At 36.2% G+C, this 18267-nt stretch overlaps 2 protein-coding genes across 2 annotated transcripts; both read right to left on the bottom strand.

Annotated features, from left to right (window-relative positions):
- Positions 1 to 491: 491 nt before the first annotated feature.
- Positions 492 to 4113, bottom strand: LOC134664856 (solute carrier family 22 member 16-like). The gene is made up of 5 exons (XM_063521586.1): positions 3547 to 4113; positions 2774 to 2967; positions 1786 to 1999; positions 1035 to 1275; positions 492 to 957 (listed from the first exon to the last, which is right to left on the bottom strand). Exons 1-5 carry the CDS (start codon positions 3948 to 3950, stop codon positions 538 to 540), a joined length of 1473 nt encoding a protein of 490 aa, XP_063377656.1. The 5' UTR covers positions 3951 to 4113; the 3' UTR covers positions 492 to 537.
- A 1478-nt stretch (positions 4114 to 5591) lies between these two features.
- LOC134664855 (solute carrier family 22 member 21-like) lies at positions 5592 to 7042 on the bottom strand. The gene is made up of 3 exons (XM_063521585.1): positions 6821 to 7042; positions 6247 to 6493; positions 5592 to 6160 (listed from the first exon to the last, which is right to left on the bottom strand). Exons 1-3 carry the CDS (start codon positions 6916 to 6918, stop codon positions 5741 to 5743), a joined length of 765 nt encoding a protein of 254 aa, XP_063377655.1. The 5' UTR covers positions 6919 to 7042; the 3' UTR covers positions 5592 to 5740.
- Positions 7043 to 18267: the final 11225 nt, after the last annotated feature.

The raw sequence follows: 18267 nt of genomic DNA, 5'->3' as shown, positions 1-18267 counted from the left end.
CCTATTAAATTCTTCACAAAAAAAGGTTATATTAATTTTTTTGATATGATGCACCTTATTCATGTTATAACTACATAAATTCAACACAATTTAACCGTTGAACATGCTGGTTCTCTCGATTCTCTCCCCATACGATTTCTGTCAGTACTATCAAGTACTGTATTTGTGTTATATTGAACTTCAACAAGTTAATATGTACATGAATATGGTGAGTCAAAGCAAAAAGTTGCATTTAACCTTTTTTGTTTAAAATTTATTAAGTTTTCTTACCTTGACACTTTTTTGTAACTCTAATACTTTTCTCAAAAATTAAAAACGTCAACCGGGACATAATTTATGCTAAAAGGGGATGTTGCGTCAGGGGGTGGGGAGGGGATGCTAGGATTTGTAAAGCACTATACCCAAAGGTATCACACTACGTTCATTTCATGATGGCTATAATTTGTTTGTCTAGTCCGGCTTGTTTGGTTTAACTAATTACTTACTTCCGATTAAGCCTTTAGTAAATTCTAAAAAGCCTTTAATATTCCAATTTCGTTATTTTGTATGATCTAAGTCATCTTCTAACTTCTTCCCTTTTGTCTCTGGCAAAATAAAACAAGCGATTACACCTAAGAATGATGTTGTTGAGAATATTAACGACGGCATCCAATGAGGACTGAGGTTCGCAGTGAAAGGCGCAACCATAGCTCCGACCTTAGCTCCCGACGACCCCATACCGTAAGCCATGTTCCTTAATGGAGTAGGGAACAATTCTGCGACCCAAACGTAGAGAACGTTGCAAGTAATATTAACTGCCCATAGCCCGATTATTCCCAACGTTAAAGCAGTCCAATGATCTTTTGGAGTAAAAATCAGCAGTAACATAGTCAGGCCAATAATGCCGAAATTGCTTATCATAGTCGCTTTTCTACCAAAAACTTTGTTCAGCCATGTTGCAACGAAGCAAGCTGGTATCTGAAATGGAAAAAAAAGGATAACATTTTGAAATTAAGTGAGTTCCAAACTTTTCCGGTCGCTATTAATATACAAACCTGCATGAGTCCCATAACAACAACAGAAAGATAAACGTTTGTGCCCAAAAACGTGCAGTATTGGTTGATGCCAAAGAAGCAGACTCCGTTGACGATCCAAACAGAAACACTGGCCAAACTTCTGACAGCTAACTTCCTTGACTTGAAAAGATCGAAGTACGTGGCTTTGTTTTTCTCCTTGGATTCTGTTGGAATTGGGCTTTTGAAATTTTCTTCCACAGCAGCTATACTTAAATTGTTACTGTAAAATGATATTTTATTTTATTTTACTGTATATGCGATAAGAGTTTAAGAAGTTTCATTTATACTATTTTCCGTAAATTTTTTGAATTTATTAGATCTATCAACAAGATAGAACTTAACAGATAGATAGGCGCAAATAAATGGAGTGGATGCCTATTTCCAAAACTAGGTGCTCTAAAGGCTGTTATATAATATAGATAGACGGACCTTCAAGAGTATTAAATAACCCACCAACAACTTCTGATGCTGTAATCATAAAGTCCTTACCAAATAATTAAAAAAAAATCCGTAATTTTTTAAAATTTATTAGATCTATCAACAAGATAAAACTTAACAGATAGATAGGCACAAATAAATGGAGTGGAGGCCTATTACTAAAATTGGGTGCTCTAAAGGCTGTTATATAATATAGATAGACGGATCTTCAAGAGTATTAAATAACCCACCAACAACTTCTGATGCTGTACCTAATCATAATTATCATTATTTAATATGAAACAGTCCTTACCAAATAATAGCCTTTTTCATAATCTTCCTTGCTTTTTCCTCTTGTCCCCTAGACATCAACCACCGCGGGGATTCTGGTAGCAATAATTGGAGGACCATAAACAAAGCTGACACAGTGCACATAGACAGCAGGTAAACCCTCCAGGTAGGGGCAAAATGAGCGAAGGCAACTAAGGTTGCCTCGGCGATACCATCGGGCAAGGATATACAGGCACCTGTTAAAGAAAGAACAATATTTTTTCTAATTATGTCTTCATTTATGTTCTGACATTCTCAATTGTCTCATTTACTACGAGTGTTCTAAGTTTTAGTTATATAATAAGTAGTGAAGCTACTATCCAAAAACATAAGATAAAAATGGAAAAGGAAAATGATATAAATATAACACATTTTGTCAACAGACAAGTATAACTACTGACAAAAGGTATTTTTTTCATACAAATTATATTTCGGGAAAAAACGTTTTCCACTAACTAAATCTTAACATATCACTTTGATTTTGATGTCGATCGCTTCGGCATAATATATTCTAGGTTTATAGGTTTCACAATTTTTTAAATATACATATTTTTTTTGTATTGCAAGTTTAAAAAAAAGGAAAACCTATAAACCTACTTGTTCATTGTCTCAGTAACATAATAGGTACAAAAAAAATAAGAAGTGAAAAAACGTTTTCTCCTTTTGTAGGGACGATCGCGTGCTATAGTTCCCTTTTAAACAAACAAATTTTAAGTAAACCTAGGCCAATGGAGTAAAGAAAAACTTCCATAATATGTATATCCCATAAAGAAAATAGACAGAGAACATGAAGAGATAAAAAGTATACCATTTTGAAAGCGAAACACTCCTCTGGTTAATTTACTAAACTCTCCATATTAACAAATCCGGGCGTCAACTGTTCATCAATGGAGGTGAGAATTATAGGCCAGCTTTTAATTTTAAAATGCCATTCTTAGTCATTCCACGAAAGGTTTAAGTGAAGCTCTTACCAGTAATCTCCCGATGGTGGGATCCCACCACCTCCAGTACGAGGACAACAGCTACGATCATCTGCCCGCCAGTGGCGACTCCAATAAGGAACCGTAGGCCGCAGAACGTCCAATAGTCGGCCGCGAAGCAGGAGCCTAACATGAAAACCACCACCAGGAAAGCAGAATAAAACATCGCTTTGCTGCGGCCAAATCTGAATTTAAAAAAAAGTGTTGTTTTACTTAAACAAGAGTAGGTATGTAAACATCACACATTTACAAGACGCGTACGCTTCCATACATTCTAGACCTGTGGTAAACATAGAGAGCTTGACAATTTTTATTTGTGACTAAATAAACTAAATTTCCGAATGGTAATATAAAAAGAAAAAAAAGGTTTCTTTTTGATCAGGAACTTAGAGCATTTAGTAACTGGAGACGCCTTGGCTGGCATTTTCTGTACAAAACAGTGTCGATTTTTGCGGGGGAGGGGCACGTCAAATGTATGGCTATTTGTACATGATTTGTACCTACGTAAGGTACAAATAGCCATGTCAGATAAACGTCAGTCCATTCCATACAAAAGTTTGCACAATTGTGCAAGGTTTTTGGCAGAGGGGTAAGCTCATAAAGGCGACTCCGGTTATCAAATGATCAGGAAGTATTAGTTTTTGTTTTTATCAAATATTTTTGCATCAGACCACTTCTTTAATACACAAAATAAAACAAATGAAACCAAAACATAAAGCAGGTCGTATGGTATTATAAATCAAATTATGTTAATTCACAATTACCTGTCGGAGATCCAACCAAACAAAAAAACTCCGAAGAGCAAACCAAACATCAGTATGGTCTGTGCGAAACTAGCCATCCAAGCTCTATCGCAAATCAGTTCGAACTCTTCCACAAAACCTTTGAGGAACAGGCCTTTCCCAAACTCGTACTTAATACAGTTTTCGTAGCACGTTGAAGGGGTTACATTCACTGGTTGAACCCTGTTAAATCTAACACAAGTAAAGCTGCTGTCGTAGGTCAGGAACATTATGTTCAACATGTTCCACATAGCCAAAAATCTGGTCAAGGATGCAAGAACGCACACTTTCGCCTGCCACACACCGAACGCACCAATTGTTTTCTCAATATAATCCTCTTTATTATCACATTCCCCACTCTTTTTCGGCGTATTTTCTAACTCCATGTTTACAATTTGATACCGCTTCGATGCGATTAAATTAGATGTTTCACCTTCGTTGGTTAGAGGTAGAATAAAGATAACAGGTGCTCACATTCGTTTCGTACACAACTTTTGTGAAGCCAAGGCCAGAGCCTAATCCGGTCTTTTAAGCCATTTGTCTCTATGATTCCTAAACAAATACACGGTGTAACATGAGGAAACCGAATAATTTTAACAGCGTATTCCTGATCATATTTAGAGACAAAAATGTCCTATAAACTTTTTTGAAATTCGCCTAGTTTCAGAGATAATATTAATTTAAAAATAAACAAGTTTTTGTTGTAACACAGTGTAAGAGGCCCTTTTGATGGTAATGTTGCTGCTGTGGGACGTAGACTAAATAATTATCCTTATTGATAGATGTCAAAAAGTGACAAGTAACACTTTGCAAAAAGAAGGTTTTACGAAAAAAAAAGTAAAAATCAATTTTAAGTAACAAGTTTACCAATAACATTTATTTTTTATATACAAATACATTCACAAAAATTGAAAAAAAAACAAATAAAAAAAGTTATTTTTTTTGACGAAATTGACCTAAACTCATATTAAATGTTTTCCTTCTTTTGACCTCAGAAATGCGTGGTTAAAATTATTCGGTTTCCTCATGTTATACCGTGTATAACGTATGACTGCGACATGTTATTACTATGCTGATCTATCGAAGTACCGGTGGCAAAGTCAAGAATATTTATAATGAAATAAAAAGAAATAAACATACCTAGTTAAGTCGTTTATTTTTGATCTGGTATATATTATTTTCAAAACTCAGCAGAAGGATGGCAAAAACAGGATTGCAAAAAGAATTTCCAGTATTAATAAAATTACTCGTAAATAGAGAGAGAATATAGATTTTGACGGCCGGTCTGGCCTAGTAGTATTGACCCTGTCTATGAAGTCGATGGTCCCGGGTTCAAATCCCATTTATTTGAGTGATGACACAGATATTTGTTCCTGAGTCGTGGTTGTTTTTCTATGTATTTAAGTATTTACCTATTAAATATATCGTTGTCTGAGTACCCACAACACGAGCCTTCTTGAGCTTACCGTGGGGCTTAGTCTATTTGTGTAAAAATGTCCTGTAATATAATTATTTATTTATATTTAAATAGATACACCATTTAAACCAGTTAACACAAGTAAATATATTAATACATTAGCATGCTTATTATAAGCATGCTAATAGATATAGTGTTTAATTTATTACGAGTGTTATTCCTGATTAGATACGAAACGATCTACAGATCGAACAAATATATAACAATTCAATTTCAATTCAATTATTTATTTAGTTCGAATCCATAGATCCATAATTGTTAGTACAGTACATCAAATCTTAAGATTAATTAAGGTTAGTGACATTAAAATTCACAATAATAATACTAAATCCAATAATAAATCTACAAGTACAAAAAAAATAATATAACTAGGCAACCTAAATAACAGTTTATTTTTGTAAATTAACTACTTTGGTAGAAGAGTTTTTACCTACATAATTATGTCACGTTAGTTAATTAATAATCCGCAGTGGGTACATCTTAATTCGAAATCTAAGTAAGTCTGTAAAATTAATTTAATTTTAGTTTTCCTTATTGATCATTTCTGCATTCTGTATATTAATCTTAACTGCTGAAGTTTGTTAATATTCATATTAATATATTATGTGATTATATTAATTTTGTATTTTACATACCTAAAGATTTAAATCTAATGATTTGACATGTAATATATATTTAAGGAATATGATTAGATTTTAATTAATCTGTATGACTCATATCGTCTTCTAAATTTATTCCCTTAGTCTCTGGCAAAACATAACTAGCGCCAATACCTAAGAATGATATTGTGGAGAATATTAAAGATGGCATCCAATGAGGACCGAGATTTGCTATAAAAGGCGCAATCATAGCTCCGACCTTAGCTCCCGAAGACCCCATACCATAAGCCATGTTCCTTAATGGAGTAGGAAACAATTCTGAGACCCAAACATAGGCTACGTTGCAAGTAATATTAACTGCCCATAGTCCGATGATTCCCAAAGTTAAAGCAGCCCAGTGATCTTTTTTAGTGAAGATCAGCAGTAACATAGTCACACCAGTAATCCCTAAATTGCTTATCATGGTTGCCTTTCTACCATAAACTTTGTTCAGCCATGTTGCGACGAAGCAGGCGGGTAACTGAAATAAAAGAAAATGGTTTAATCCTTTCATATTTAGAAAATCCCTGCTATGTAGTCATTGCCACTATTGCATTGCTGATATACCTGAATCAAGCCCATAACTATCACAGAGAGAAATACGCTCGATCCCAAAAACGTACAGTACTGGTTGATGCCAAAGAAGCACATTCCGTGGGTGACCCATATGAAAATTACTGCTAGTGTTCTAATCGATATTTTCTTTGACTTGAACAAATCTAAATACGTAGCCGTAGTGTTATTTTTTTCTTTTGATTCCATTGTCATTTTTCTGTTAGTATTTTCTTCTACAGCAGCAGCATTCAAATTGTTACTGAAAGACAATCATAATTTCATTAATTAATACAATAAGTTTATGACCCAAAGGCCATACAGCTATAGTATGCTTAATTAGTATAGTTAGTATGCTTAATTTGTTTGCGTCTTTCCCGCAGTCCGACTGACATCCCAAAGTTAAGGAAATACAGTAAATTTTTACGCTGCACCCTTTCTTACCAGACGGGATTAGGTTTTCAGTACTTTAGACTCAAATAAGAAAAAAATATATAGGTATATGTACCGGGTTTTATCTCTTTATTTTCGGATACTAGAGAAACTAATATGGCATCATAAGGACCTTTTTTAAATAAGAAATATTTACCACGTGACAGCTTTCGCCATAATCATCCTTGCTTTATCAACTTGTCCCGTCGACATCAGCCATCTTGGGGATTCCGGCAACAACATCTGGATGAGCATCAAAAGAGCTGATACAGCGCTGATGGACAGCAGGTAAATCCTCCAGGTCGGTGAGAAGTTAGCGAATGCGACCAGAGAAGCTTCGGCGATGCCGTCGGGCAAGGAAATACAGGCACCTGTAGGTAGACAATTTTAGCGTTTACTGTAAGGGCCGAAAGAATAAACAAAATGATATGGCCGCGTTTCGACCAGAGATGTGCGAGGATGAGTTGTAGGGTATTCCCTACAACTGGGATGTGTTTGTTAAGAAACAATATAATACATGTATAGATACAACATTTTAACAAATTCTAATCAGTTCAATCTAAACTTAGAAAAGACAGGATATTTTAGTTTTACTGAATTCACTGATGCCAAAATTTTGACACAAGAAGATAAATTCAAATTTAAAGTTCAAAATCATGATCCCCAGCTCTTGAATGTAGGTGCAGTCACTAATTAATAAAGACAGAAAAATGGACAACTGCCGTTAAAAAAGCGTGAATATCTTTCTAGTTTATACATTATAAAAAAAATATGAACCTGCTAGCTCTCGACGTCGAGCGCCAACCACCTCCAGAACCATCACAATGGCGACAATCATCTGTCCGCCCGTGGCCACCCCCATGAGGAACCGCAGGGCACAGAACGTCCAGTAGTCGGGCGCGAAGCTGGAGCCGAACATGAGGACCACCACGAGGCAAGCTGAGGATATTATAGCTCGGCTGCGGCCGAATCTGAAAATAAATTAATCGATCAGTCAATCAAAGAAAAACAAAGAAAAGGGTTTTTTGTTAATGTGAGGAGCTATCCCGTTGTCTGTCTGTTACCTCTTCACTCGTAAACAGCTGACTTTTATTTCACGGCAATGATCCTCACACAGATGAAGTCACAAATTAGTAAAAAATAATTACCGCGTTCATATGTCCTCTCTTAGTTACATTTTACATTACCTGTCAGAGATCCATCCGAATAACCAAACACCGAACAGCAAGCCAAACATGAGTATAGTCTGTGTAAAACTGGCCATCCAGGCTCTTTCACAAATAAGTCCAAACTCCTCCACAAAACCTTTCACAAAAAGCCCTTCTTCAAACTCGTACTGGACACAGTTATCATAGCACATGGAAGGAGTAACATTCACTAATTGAGACCCGTTGAATTCAACACAAGTGAAGCGTTTGTCATATGTCAAGAACATTATATTTAACATGTTCCACATGGCGAGAAATCTCGTCAAAGAAGCGAGGATGCAAACTTTGGCCTGCCACGCACCAAAAGCACCAATCGTCTTCTCGAGATAGTCTTCACTATCCCCACTTATTTCGACATCTTTCTTAGGCTTTTCCGCGTCCATATTGTACACTTTAACACTTGTTGTTTCTAATGCAACTAAATAAGATGCTTTGCTCTCGTCGGCTGCAGTTAGAATAATAATTCCAGGACTCATTAGTTTTGAGCGCAAATTTTGCGAAGTCAATGTTGAAGAGGTACTTAAGTACTTATGCTCACAATAAACACTTAATGATCCGCGACAGACAATAATGATGTGGAAAACAGGCGATGCCGAGTCTTGGTCAAGGTGAACCTTACAAACGAAAATAACAGATGGGTTTAATTAATGGTTGGTTGGACTAGATCAAGTTTAATATTAGAAGCATCTAAGTCTGCGTGTGACCTAGATGGTTCTAGATATAGATTCCCGAAAAAAAAATAGGTTATCCGGGTCATACAAAGCAATTAGGTTCGTTTAGGTAGACATGCTGAACGTTAAAGGTACTGTTAGGAATCGACTACACCAGCATTTACTACTATACATAGTATTGCAGAGCAATATTAATGCCGACTACGTTGCTGTCGCAAAAGCTTAAAGAATTATTTTATACGTAACCAAATTTTCTGATTGAACCCTAATACGTAAAAGACGTTCTCTTTTTCTAACTTTTTGCACATAGATTTTAAACTATGTCCACATCAGACAATTTTTGTTTTAAAATCTGTGTACCTACTGTGAAACACAGACACTCACAGATTAATATCACATCCTTATGAAAAAATTCTCGACTAATATTTTTTTCTTCTTCAGCTCTTGCGAATATACCGTACCTTAAAAAGGGACTTTATTTTTATCGGATCTGAATTTTCTTCAAAGTTCATTCATTCATTACCAGCTGTCGCCATCAAAACCCTGACGTGCCGTCGAAGCGCAAATTAACGGTGTTTGTTATTCACTTTTCTTTCACGTATTGGGGATCCACAGGATCCTGACAGTAATAATTTTAATCGGCGTAGCAATTTTCTTCAAATCCATGACTTCAAAATATTCCTAAATCTAGATTTACGAAAATAGTAACTGTTACAATTACAATGTTATTAGTTCTTCAGTGCAAAATTATTTTATGGAAGGAAGCGATTCAAATTTACATATATACCTACTCGTATTTGGGTTATTTCAGTAGGTACGGTCGAACGAAAGTATTAAAATTTATAACCCATTTCGTACGGTACGAATCGTACCTTGTCACAGTGCCAATCAATATGAAAGTCGCTAGAGACCTAATACTGTTGTCACTGAGACAAGATACAAAATGGGTCATAAATAACTTTCAATTGTACATATCCCTGATCTTAGGTTTATTACTTAATCATTAATTTTAATGCTATGCTCAGAGAAAGGAAAAATAGAAGAGATGAGTTTGTCGTTGTTTCTGCGTATTCTGTATCATGTTTGTGTTTCTTTAATAGGTAGGTAGGTAAGGTACCTACCTATTAAATTCGTCAACTCTTTCTTGTAGGTACAAGAAAGAGTTGACAATTACCTTACGTTCGCAAACAAGATGTAAATGCTCTTACTTCAGTATAAAATGAAACAAAGTTTTGAGAAACCTGACAGTACAAAATAAACTGAATATTTGTACGGAACCCCGCTTTAAATGTAATATCCAGCTTAAAATATTTAATATTCCGATGAAGAAAAATGGATAGATGCGACCCTCGCGTCGCGGATTTTTAGAAGAGTTTTAATCAGTTGTCAAGCGATTTACAAATTAAACAGGGCCGTGTTATGAAGAAATATGGCGGCAGGCGCAGCACGTTTCCACTGGCTAGTTAAATACGGGTATTGTTTTTCGTATAATAACATTCCTGAGACAACTTGATAAGATTTTCTAAGTTCAAATTGTTATATTCAAGTCATCTACAATGTGTTCAAAAGAAGGGATCGTTCCCAATACTTAGACTTGTGAGAGTGAGAGAAGTGTAAGGTGCATGGGGTCTCCTCAAGCAGGGTAATTTTTATAATGACAAATATGTATCTACTAAACTGGAAGCACTTGCTACTGTAGCAACAGTAAGCAAACCTCGTATACTCTTTATTCTTTAAATAAATACAAGTATAAGTTTACAGCTCTAGATATGCCAAAACACTATGTGTATGTATATGTCCAAAAGCCATCGCCAACTTTACTCTAGGTACCTAGAGGGGGGAGATACGTGATTTTACGATTTATTTAAGAGCTTTGCCATTATATACGTTCAAAATAGTGCTAAGGTCAGACCAAGAATAGTCTGCAGCGGATTTGATAGCCCACGCAGTGAAAGTGTTATTTTAAACGTCAAACTTCTATGAAATTATGACGTATAAATGACACTTGCACTGCGTGGGCTATCAAATCCGCTGCAGACTTTTTTTGGTCCGACTCTATCTACAAGTGTCAAAGCTTGATTCTCAAAAAAAATTGAGTTCCGAGGTTTGCGACTTTAGCCGGCCTAATATTATTAATTTACATTATTACAAGATCTAACTTTGACGTCAGTCAACTTATCGTGCGTCAACGGAAACGCGTCTCAAAGAAATACAGGCGGTCTTCACAAAAAGCTCGCAAATTTCGTCATCAATTATCATTATTACAGGCGGTGGCGGTGACGGCCGTAATTGGGATTACAAATGGCGTCTCTCTACTCGTCGCTGGATGATTCAATAAGGACGTAATTGATTTTATTTTTTGATCTTTGAGAGTTGGTTTGTATTTTTGATCACGCCAATGCATCAGAGCGAGCGAGATGAACTGTGATCGAGTTCACGCAGTGCTAACGTCAAATGTCAAGTGATGGTAGCCGTAAAGGTAACTTCTTTGTGATCGGATGTTACAGAGGAGTCATACCATACTTCTAATACTTATATATTTTAAAGGTTAACTGGAAGAGATCCCTTAAAGGGATAAGTTTGCCTTTGTACTAATGACGAATGTTATTTTTCCTGTTTTGTTTTGTTTTTTGTACAATAAAGTGTTTTACTACTACTACTACTATATATGTTAAAAAAATTCGGTATTTGATGGCAGATGAAGCTCCCGATGGTGATACTCGTAACAGTACGAATGGACAGATGGACAAATGTTTCTTTTTCATTCATAAATTCAGAATAACTCGATGGATAAAGCTTGGCTTTGAACCGACGCCCTTGGTATACCTACAGTTTCCCACTTAGTTACCGCTCATGTAGCTACAGTATGTAATTTTTTTAAATTACTTTTTACATTGATAATTAAATCAGAATATATACTATACGTAGGTAAAAAAACAACACAACACAAAAAACAAAAACATAACACAAGTCTGGCTATTACACATATATCAAAACTTGCAATTAATCAAGACAGTTATCAGAAGTGCAAATAACAGTTAATTTTAACCGAGACAATAACCGTTAAATTAACGCGAGGTGTCGGCGTTAATAACGCAGATAACGTCAAGTATAATTGTGACAGATTGTTATTAACGTTTATTGCTTGTGTGGAACAGACATACATACATACATATAGGTCAAAGGAGATAAAAGAAATTGAAGAACTAATTAGGAGGAAATAAATTAAATGGGACGGATAAAAACTGATGCAGGTGGTATTAAACTGAATCCCCTTTAATTGTCACAACTCGAGTCCAATGAATATGCGACTTAGTAAGGTTAAGAAATAACCACGAGAGTATCATCCAGGCATACAAAATTCTTATGCAGGTGTCCGTAGGTTCAGAGAGCGGAGAATTTGAAAAATCGTACTGCTTTTGACGTAATCGTATCACTATGATCACAATTTAATTGACAAGGATTTTCTCTAGTTACTTCATCGGTACGAAACCTGATTTTTTGACTTACGCTCTATATAAGCTAAAAATATGAAAATAGTTTCTAAATATGCGCAATTTTATTTTTATGTGAAGGGAATTCATCGATTACTTTTTTTGTTAAAACTTACAACAACTATGTATGTTAGTAGGTAAGTATAAAAATAATTTTGTCATGTCTAAGTAAAGACGATTAACGCCACAAGTACAAGTATTACGCAGCAGACATGTATTATATTTTATCATTATATTCTAAGTGTTGTTTAGTCCCACCCTCCTTGCTAATTCGTCCACCAGATGAAAAGTTAAGCTATTAAGCCCCCAGTTTTTGCACTCTTAATCTCACAAGACAAATTGTTACCTCTCAAGAATTAATTTCGGAACACCCCTCGTCTCTCATCGTTACTTCTTTAATGTTTTAAAAATAACGTTTTTCTTCAATTAGCCTTTGATGTCCAACTGTTGTTATTAAAATGTTTGATTTATTAATGCTTGAGTACCTCTTGATTGCTTTGCGAATGCGAAATAAAAAGCAAACAATAGGTATAAACAATCTTTAGTTAAAGTTACATGTATTTTTTTTAAAACCAATATCCATGTATTTAAGTATTCATTTATATATATCTATTAAATATGTATATCGATGGTCTAGTACCCACCACACAAGGCTTTGGTATTGAGCTTATCTAGTCCCACGATTTCTGTTAGATTGTCCCATAATATTTATTAATTATTGATATTACAGAAGGGGACGTATCGTCACGGATGGCATAAAGCGCATGCAAAAAGGCTGTACCTAATCCTTTCAAATACTTGTTATCAGTGTTATCCCACAAGAAGTCAAGGTTATTTACAGCACTTCGTGGTCATAATATAATATTAAGATAATGGCATGCTTACCAAAAGTTTGCCGTCACTGGCCAAAAAGATAACCCCAAAACACGGGCCCGAAATGTTCTCAACAAATTATCCGAAGTAGACTCTTAAAGTGGATTCTAGGCATTTTTTGGGTGTATTTGCGGGCCATAATTCAGAAATATCGCGACCCTGCGCCATTAAGCTGAGAAACGGCCGCGGGACAGATTCATAAAAGTCGGGGGAAACTAATCTTAGGTCAAATGGTTCGTGAAACTTTCTGGCGTTATGGTCTAGAGGGTAGAACAAACTGACCCTATTCGTCAAACCAAACATATGTATATTATTATGACTTTTTATTTATTTTCGTATACCACAATGACAAAAAAGAGACGTGAGAAGAGAGTACGACCGGACTGGACTCAAATTTATAAAAGCTCAAGTTACAATTTTATAAAAAAATTTTTTTGTAATATCTATGATAATTTCATATAAGACGCTTCTTGCTTGGTCACCTATGAGCAGCTTTTTCGCCGGGGTTGCACATAGTGAGTTTAAGGTACCGTTCGGATTCAGACTACACCAGACTGCTGTAGTATTGCAGCGCAACTTTACTGCATTACAGCCGCATACGTCAAAATCGATGTTGTATCCAGAATTCTTGACATATGCGGCAGCAATGCAGTCAGCAGTAACGTTGCTATTCACTTGCAATACTTACTGCTGTAGTAATGCTGGCGGTGCTGGTCTGAATCCAAACGGTACCTTCAGACATACATTTTTAACTTGTAGCTTAATAAAATCGGGCCGTGGTAGTAATAAAAAACTGCAGCACGGTAGTCTTATAGCTACAACCTAAAATTTCAGGCCGAATTTTATTGAAATTCGCCGTGAATTTCAATGAAAAAAAGGAAAGTCGTAAACTAAACATAAAACGTTCAGAGGCGCCATTTAAAATGCAGATTCTAGCCATTCTCATAACCGTTCCTTACCTAAAACCGTCCGACAGAGATAATAACTCTTTTTTTTTCAAACCACCTAAAAGTCCGTTAGCAGCGTTGCTACTCCGCGCGCAATAACTTACAATTTTCACTGACACAGAATGGCGACGCGCAATTCAAAATGGCCGCCCCCGAGCATTTTAAAAAACACTCTTTAATAAAATCTTCTTACGGAAAGGGCTGCCGTGTTTGTTATTCATAGGATTGGATACTTTAAGGAAGGTTTTATTTTGAAGGAAGGATATTTAAGGAAGGAAGGAAGGATATTTAAGGGATTTCAGAAGGTTGCAAATGCGTAGTGTGGATGATGTTGGGTGGAAATGTTATAAAGTTGAGAACGTGAGTTGCTTATTTTAATTTAAAGCTAAGGATGAGTTTCTAGACTTATAATAATAAAATCTCAAACGTTTGTCTTGAATTCAAGTGACTTCTGGAATATAAATATACATATTTAATATTTATCGTCTATAGTCTGATGAGCCGTCTTCTAAAGAAATCACATTTTTATGGAATAAAAGAAAAAAATCAGAAGTATTTGCCTCGGGCGATGCTCAAATTGGCAGCTATCGCTACGACGACGAAACGCTTTGTGTCGTCCTATCACTCTTCCATATTAGTGCGAAAGTGACAGAAGTTGCGTTTCGGTCGTTACGGAGCGAAGTCGACTCTGGCTTCTAGTTATTCATTCATTTAATCTTAAAACTTAAAAAGTAGTAGTAGTAGTAGTAGTAGTAGTAATCACTTTATTGTACACAACACAGGTCTACTGCAAAAGTCTAAAGGTAGTAGACAAGAAAGAGAAGAAGGTGGTAGAAAGGTAGTGTAGGTCTAAAGTTTACTGCATACTTAATTTTAACTAACACAAGGTATCAATCAACACGTTAATCATTTCTAGTGTGGGTAGGAACTGGAATCTTATCTAAATTTGTTTGTAAAATAATTGAGAGTTCTCTGAAAAAGAACTTTATCTCAGCCATAAGACGTCCACTGCTGAACATAGGCTGAACTGAAAAGAACTTAAGTCTACAAAAGACTCGGATCTCTATACAACTAAAAGAACTCAAGTTTCAACTACTTTATTATTAGAATCTTAAAAACTAAGTCAAATTTTAAAGCAGAGTATTCAAAGGACTCTAGTCTTAACCATCACCAAAGAGAATTTGAAATAGAGAGTTACTGTCATGGTAAATTATGTAGCTACAGTACATTTACTGCCATCTTTCGACAGACGAAAACTGTTAGAACGCCATTTGATCATTACGATTATTCTTTCACTGATATGTGTTAACTTGTTAAATATTAATGTTAACGCTAAATAAGTTAACACGTATCAGTGAAAGAATAATTATCAAAGTCAAATGGCGTTCTAACAGTTTTATGTTCTTTCGAAAGATGGCAGTAAATTTACAGTGGCTACATAATTTACTTTGACAATCCGTCTCTATACACTCTATTCTCTTTGTCACCACTAATCCCTTCTGCACCAAATCACCTTCCTGCTCGTTTCGAAAAACAAGAAAACAACATAATTGTGCGGTATAAATGTCGAATATGATTGGTGCCCGCTCAGGACCCCTATTCGACAAGCGACGTTTGACGTATCGTGTTGATCTCCCGTTGATGTGGGAAAAATCATAAGTTCTCGAATACGTACAATGTCAAAATTTTACATTAACAATCCACAGTTAGGGTGACAAGCAAACTAAACCGAACCACCCTTTGTTTAGAGTTGAGTTTTGGTTGTACCAAATGATATTATCCACCGTTGATGGAATCAACACTCATTATGCGATAAAATCAACTGTTGATTTGACGTGGATGCGAAATCTGACAGTTGTACATGTCGAATTTGGCCCCAGGTTTAGCATGATAATCGTCGATTACCATAAAATCACTCCTGAGCTGCTCGACTAATAGCAGGCATTTGACTTGCAAATACGAGGCGAATCTTGAAACAGGCTTGAGGAAGTGGTTCCGTCCATAATCTCATTTTCGACGTTATAAAGTTATAAAAATAACATTTTTTTAAATACAATGCCGGTGGCAAATATGTAAACATACGGGCCGTCTAATGGTAAACGGTTGCCGTAGCCTATGGGCGCCTGCTGCAACTCCAGATGTGTTACATGCGCGTTGCCGACCCTAACACCCGGCACCGTCACTGACCTTACTCACCGGCCCGGCAGGAACACAACATTCCGTCATAGGGACATTCCGCGAACACGGCCATTTTTTTTTAACAAGCTTTTATTAGGTCGACCTGTATGTAACTAACTATGTAATGGAATCTAAGGTAGCTAATTTAACCATCTTCCAAGGATCGTAGCGTCATGAAAATTGGCAGCTGTATGTAGTTTTGATGACATTACAATAATATGGTACTGTCGAACTGATCTGATGATGGAGACAGGAGGTGACCATGAACTTTCGACCTGTATGTAACTATAACTATGTAATGGAATCTAAGGTAGCTAATTTAACCATCTTCCAAGGATCGTAGCCTCATGAAAGTTGGCAGCTGTATGTAGTTCTGGTGACAATACAATAATATGGTACTGTCGAACTGATCTGATGATGGAGACAGGAGGTGGCCATAGGAACTCTGTGATGAAACAACGCAACCTAATTGTGTTAGGAGTTTTTAGAATTGTCTCGATGAGTATTAGTTGTCTGTCGTAAGAAAAGTACAGTCAGCGATAAAAGCTTGTACCAAAAATGAAATTTTTGCCAAAAACTTATTTCAAACGATAGTACACAGTTGATAATTTTATCTACAAAGCAGCGATTGCTTTTAGTTTCAGCAGTCAAAAGCAGATTGTTTTTTTTCACTACGGTTGGAAATAAAAGAAATATACGCTCGTATACGGAATTGTCCCTATGAAGGAATTGGCCGCATTGACTTCAAATACAATCGCTTTGACTGCGTTTCAGATATGGATAGTTCTATGCAAGATGTGTCGAGTAAATTTATTAAAAAAGTATACTTTCACGGAACTCTAACCCGACCTCTGATTCGGGTCGTGTCGCCGCATAATCTCGCATAATCCATGCAGATCGTATGCGATATCAATTACCCACAACACGATCATTCTTTTGTCTCCCGCGCATACATTAGCGTCGGTGGAGGGGTCGCTCGCGAGCCCTTATCCGATGATGCATAGCTAGAAATATGTATAGAGTCTGTGCGGAAAGAGAAGAGTTGTGGAATGTATTGAGTCCCATACATTCCACGACTCTTCTCTTTCCGCACAGACTCTATACAGATCTTCAATCGTTAGGATTATTTATATGCACACTGCCCGATTCTAACTTTAAGATACGTCAAATATTACGTCTAGATATGGTACGGAACCCTTCATGCGCGAGTCCGACTCGCACTTGGCGGGTTTTTACATGTAGAACTGATAATAGATCTGCTCATGGGCAAGAATAGTACATTATTGTCGAGGCTCGGAAGTAGCTACTTGCAGGCTGAGGATTCGTTTTAAACGGACGACCTTGGGAGTCCGTTTAATTGAATCCGAAGCCAGCAAGTAGCCTTCCAGCCGAGTCATATATAGTGCTTTTCTCAAAAATGGTGCAAGAAATATAAATATCATAGAAATATTTTACAAAACCAACGTTCTTACGTATATATTTTCACAGAAAAAGCCCTTGCCGCCTTTTTATTTTTTTAATAAAAAAATAGAAGTGTATTTTTCTGCCGAAAATACGCCAACCTATTTGAGACAACTAAATAGTCGCGGTACTAATCATCTGTTTGGCTGTTTAATGGGCCTGTGCCTTCATTTGATATGGCCATTTCAAATCTTAAAAAGTTTGGAACTCGACAAATAATGGAATTTGTATGCAACATTGCAGTCCCAAAATCGAGACTGCAATGTTTTTAACTTTTTAATTTTTGACTGACCATAAACTACGCGCTTCGCGACCTATTTTTTAGACGGCAAAGTCGACTTTGCCGTCCATTTTTGAGAAAAAGAATTTTAAATGACACACAACATTATTACGCCACTAGCCACCCCATCGAGTCCGCTTAACAAAACCGGAAAATATCAGATAGACACATTGTCCCCATTGTTATCCTACACGCACTTCATCAAATACCTACGACCCAGTTTAAAATGACCCCTCAATTCATAACAATGATGTGAAACAAGAGATCAGGTTAAGGCTGGTCTTCATGAAACGATGTGATCTAATCCCTGACCGAATCGAATTAACGTTATCCGACACCTTATTGTCAACTGTCACAGTCCATACCACATTAAATTTACCGTTAATTTGAAAAATTTGTTCGATTTTCAACTGTTTAAATAAAGAGATTAGGTCGTTTTGCTGAATTTGGACGGTAAATTCAAGTTGGTATTCATGCAAAGCTGCGGCGCTG

This window comes from Cydia fagiglandana, chromosome 5 (assembly GCF_963556715.1).
Source record: "Cydia fagiglandana chromosome 5, ilCydFagi1.1, whole genome shotgun sequence".
Lineage (NCBI taxonomy): Eukaryota > Metazoa > Arthropoda > Insecta > Lepidoptera > Tortricidae > Cydia > Cydia fagiglandana.
This window is presented reverse-complemented; position numbering and strand designations above follow the sequence as displayed.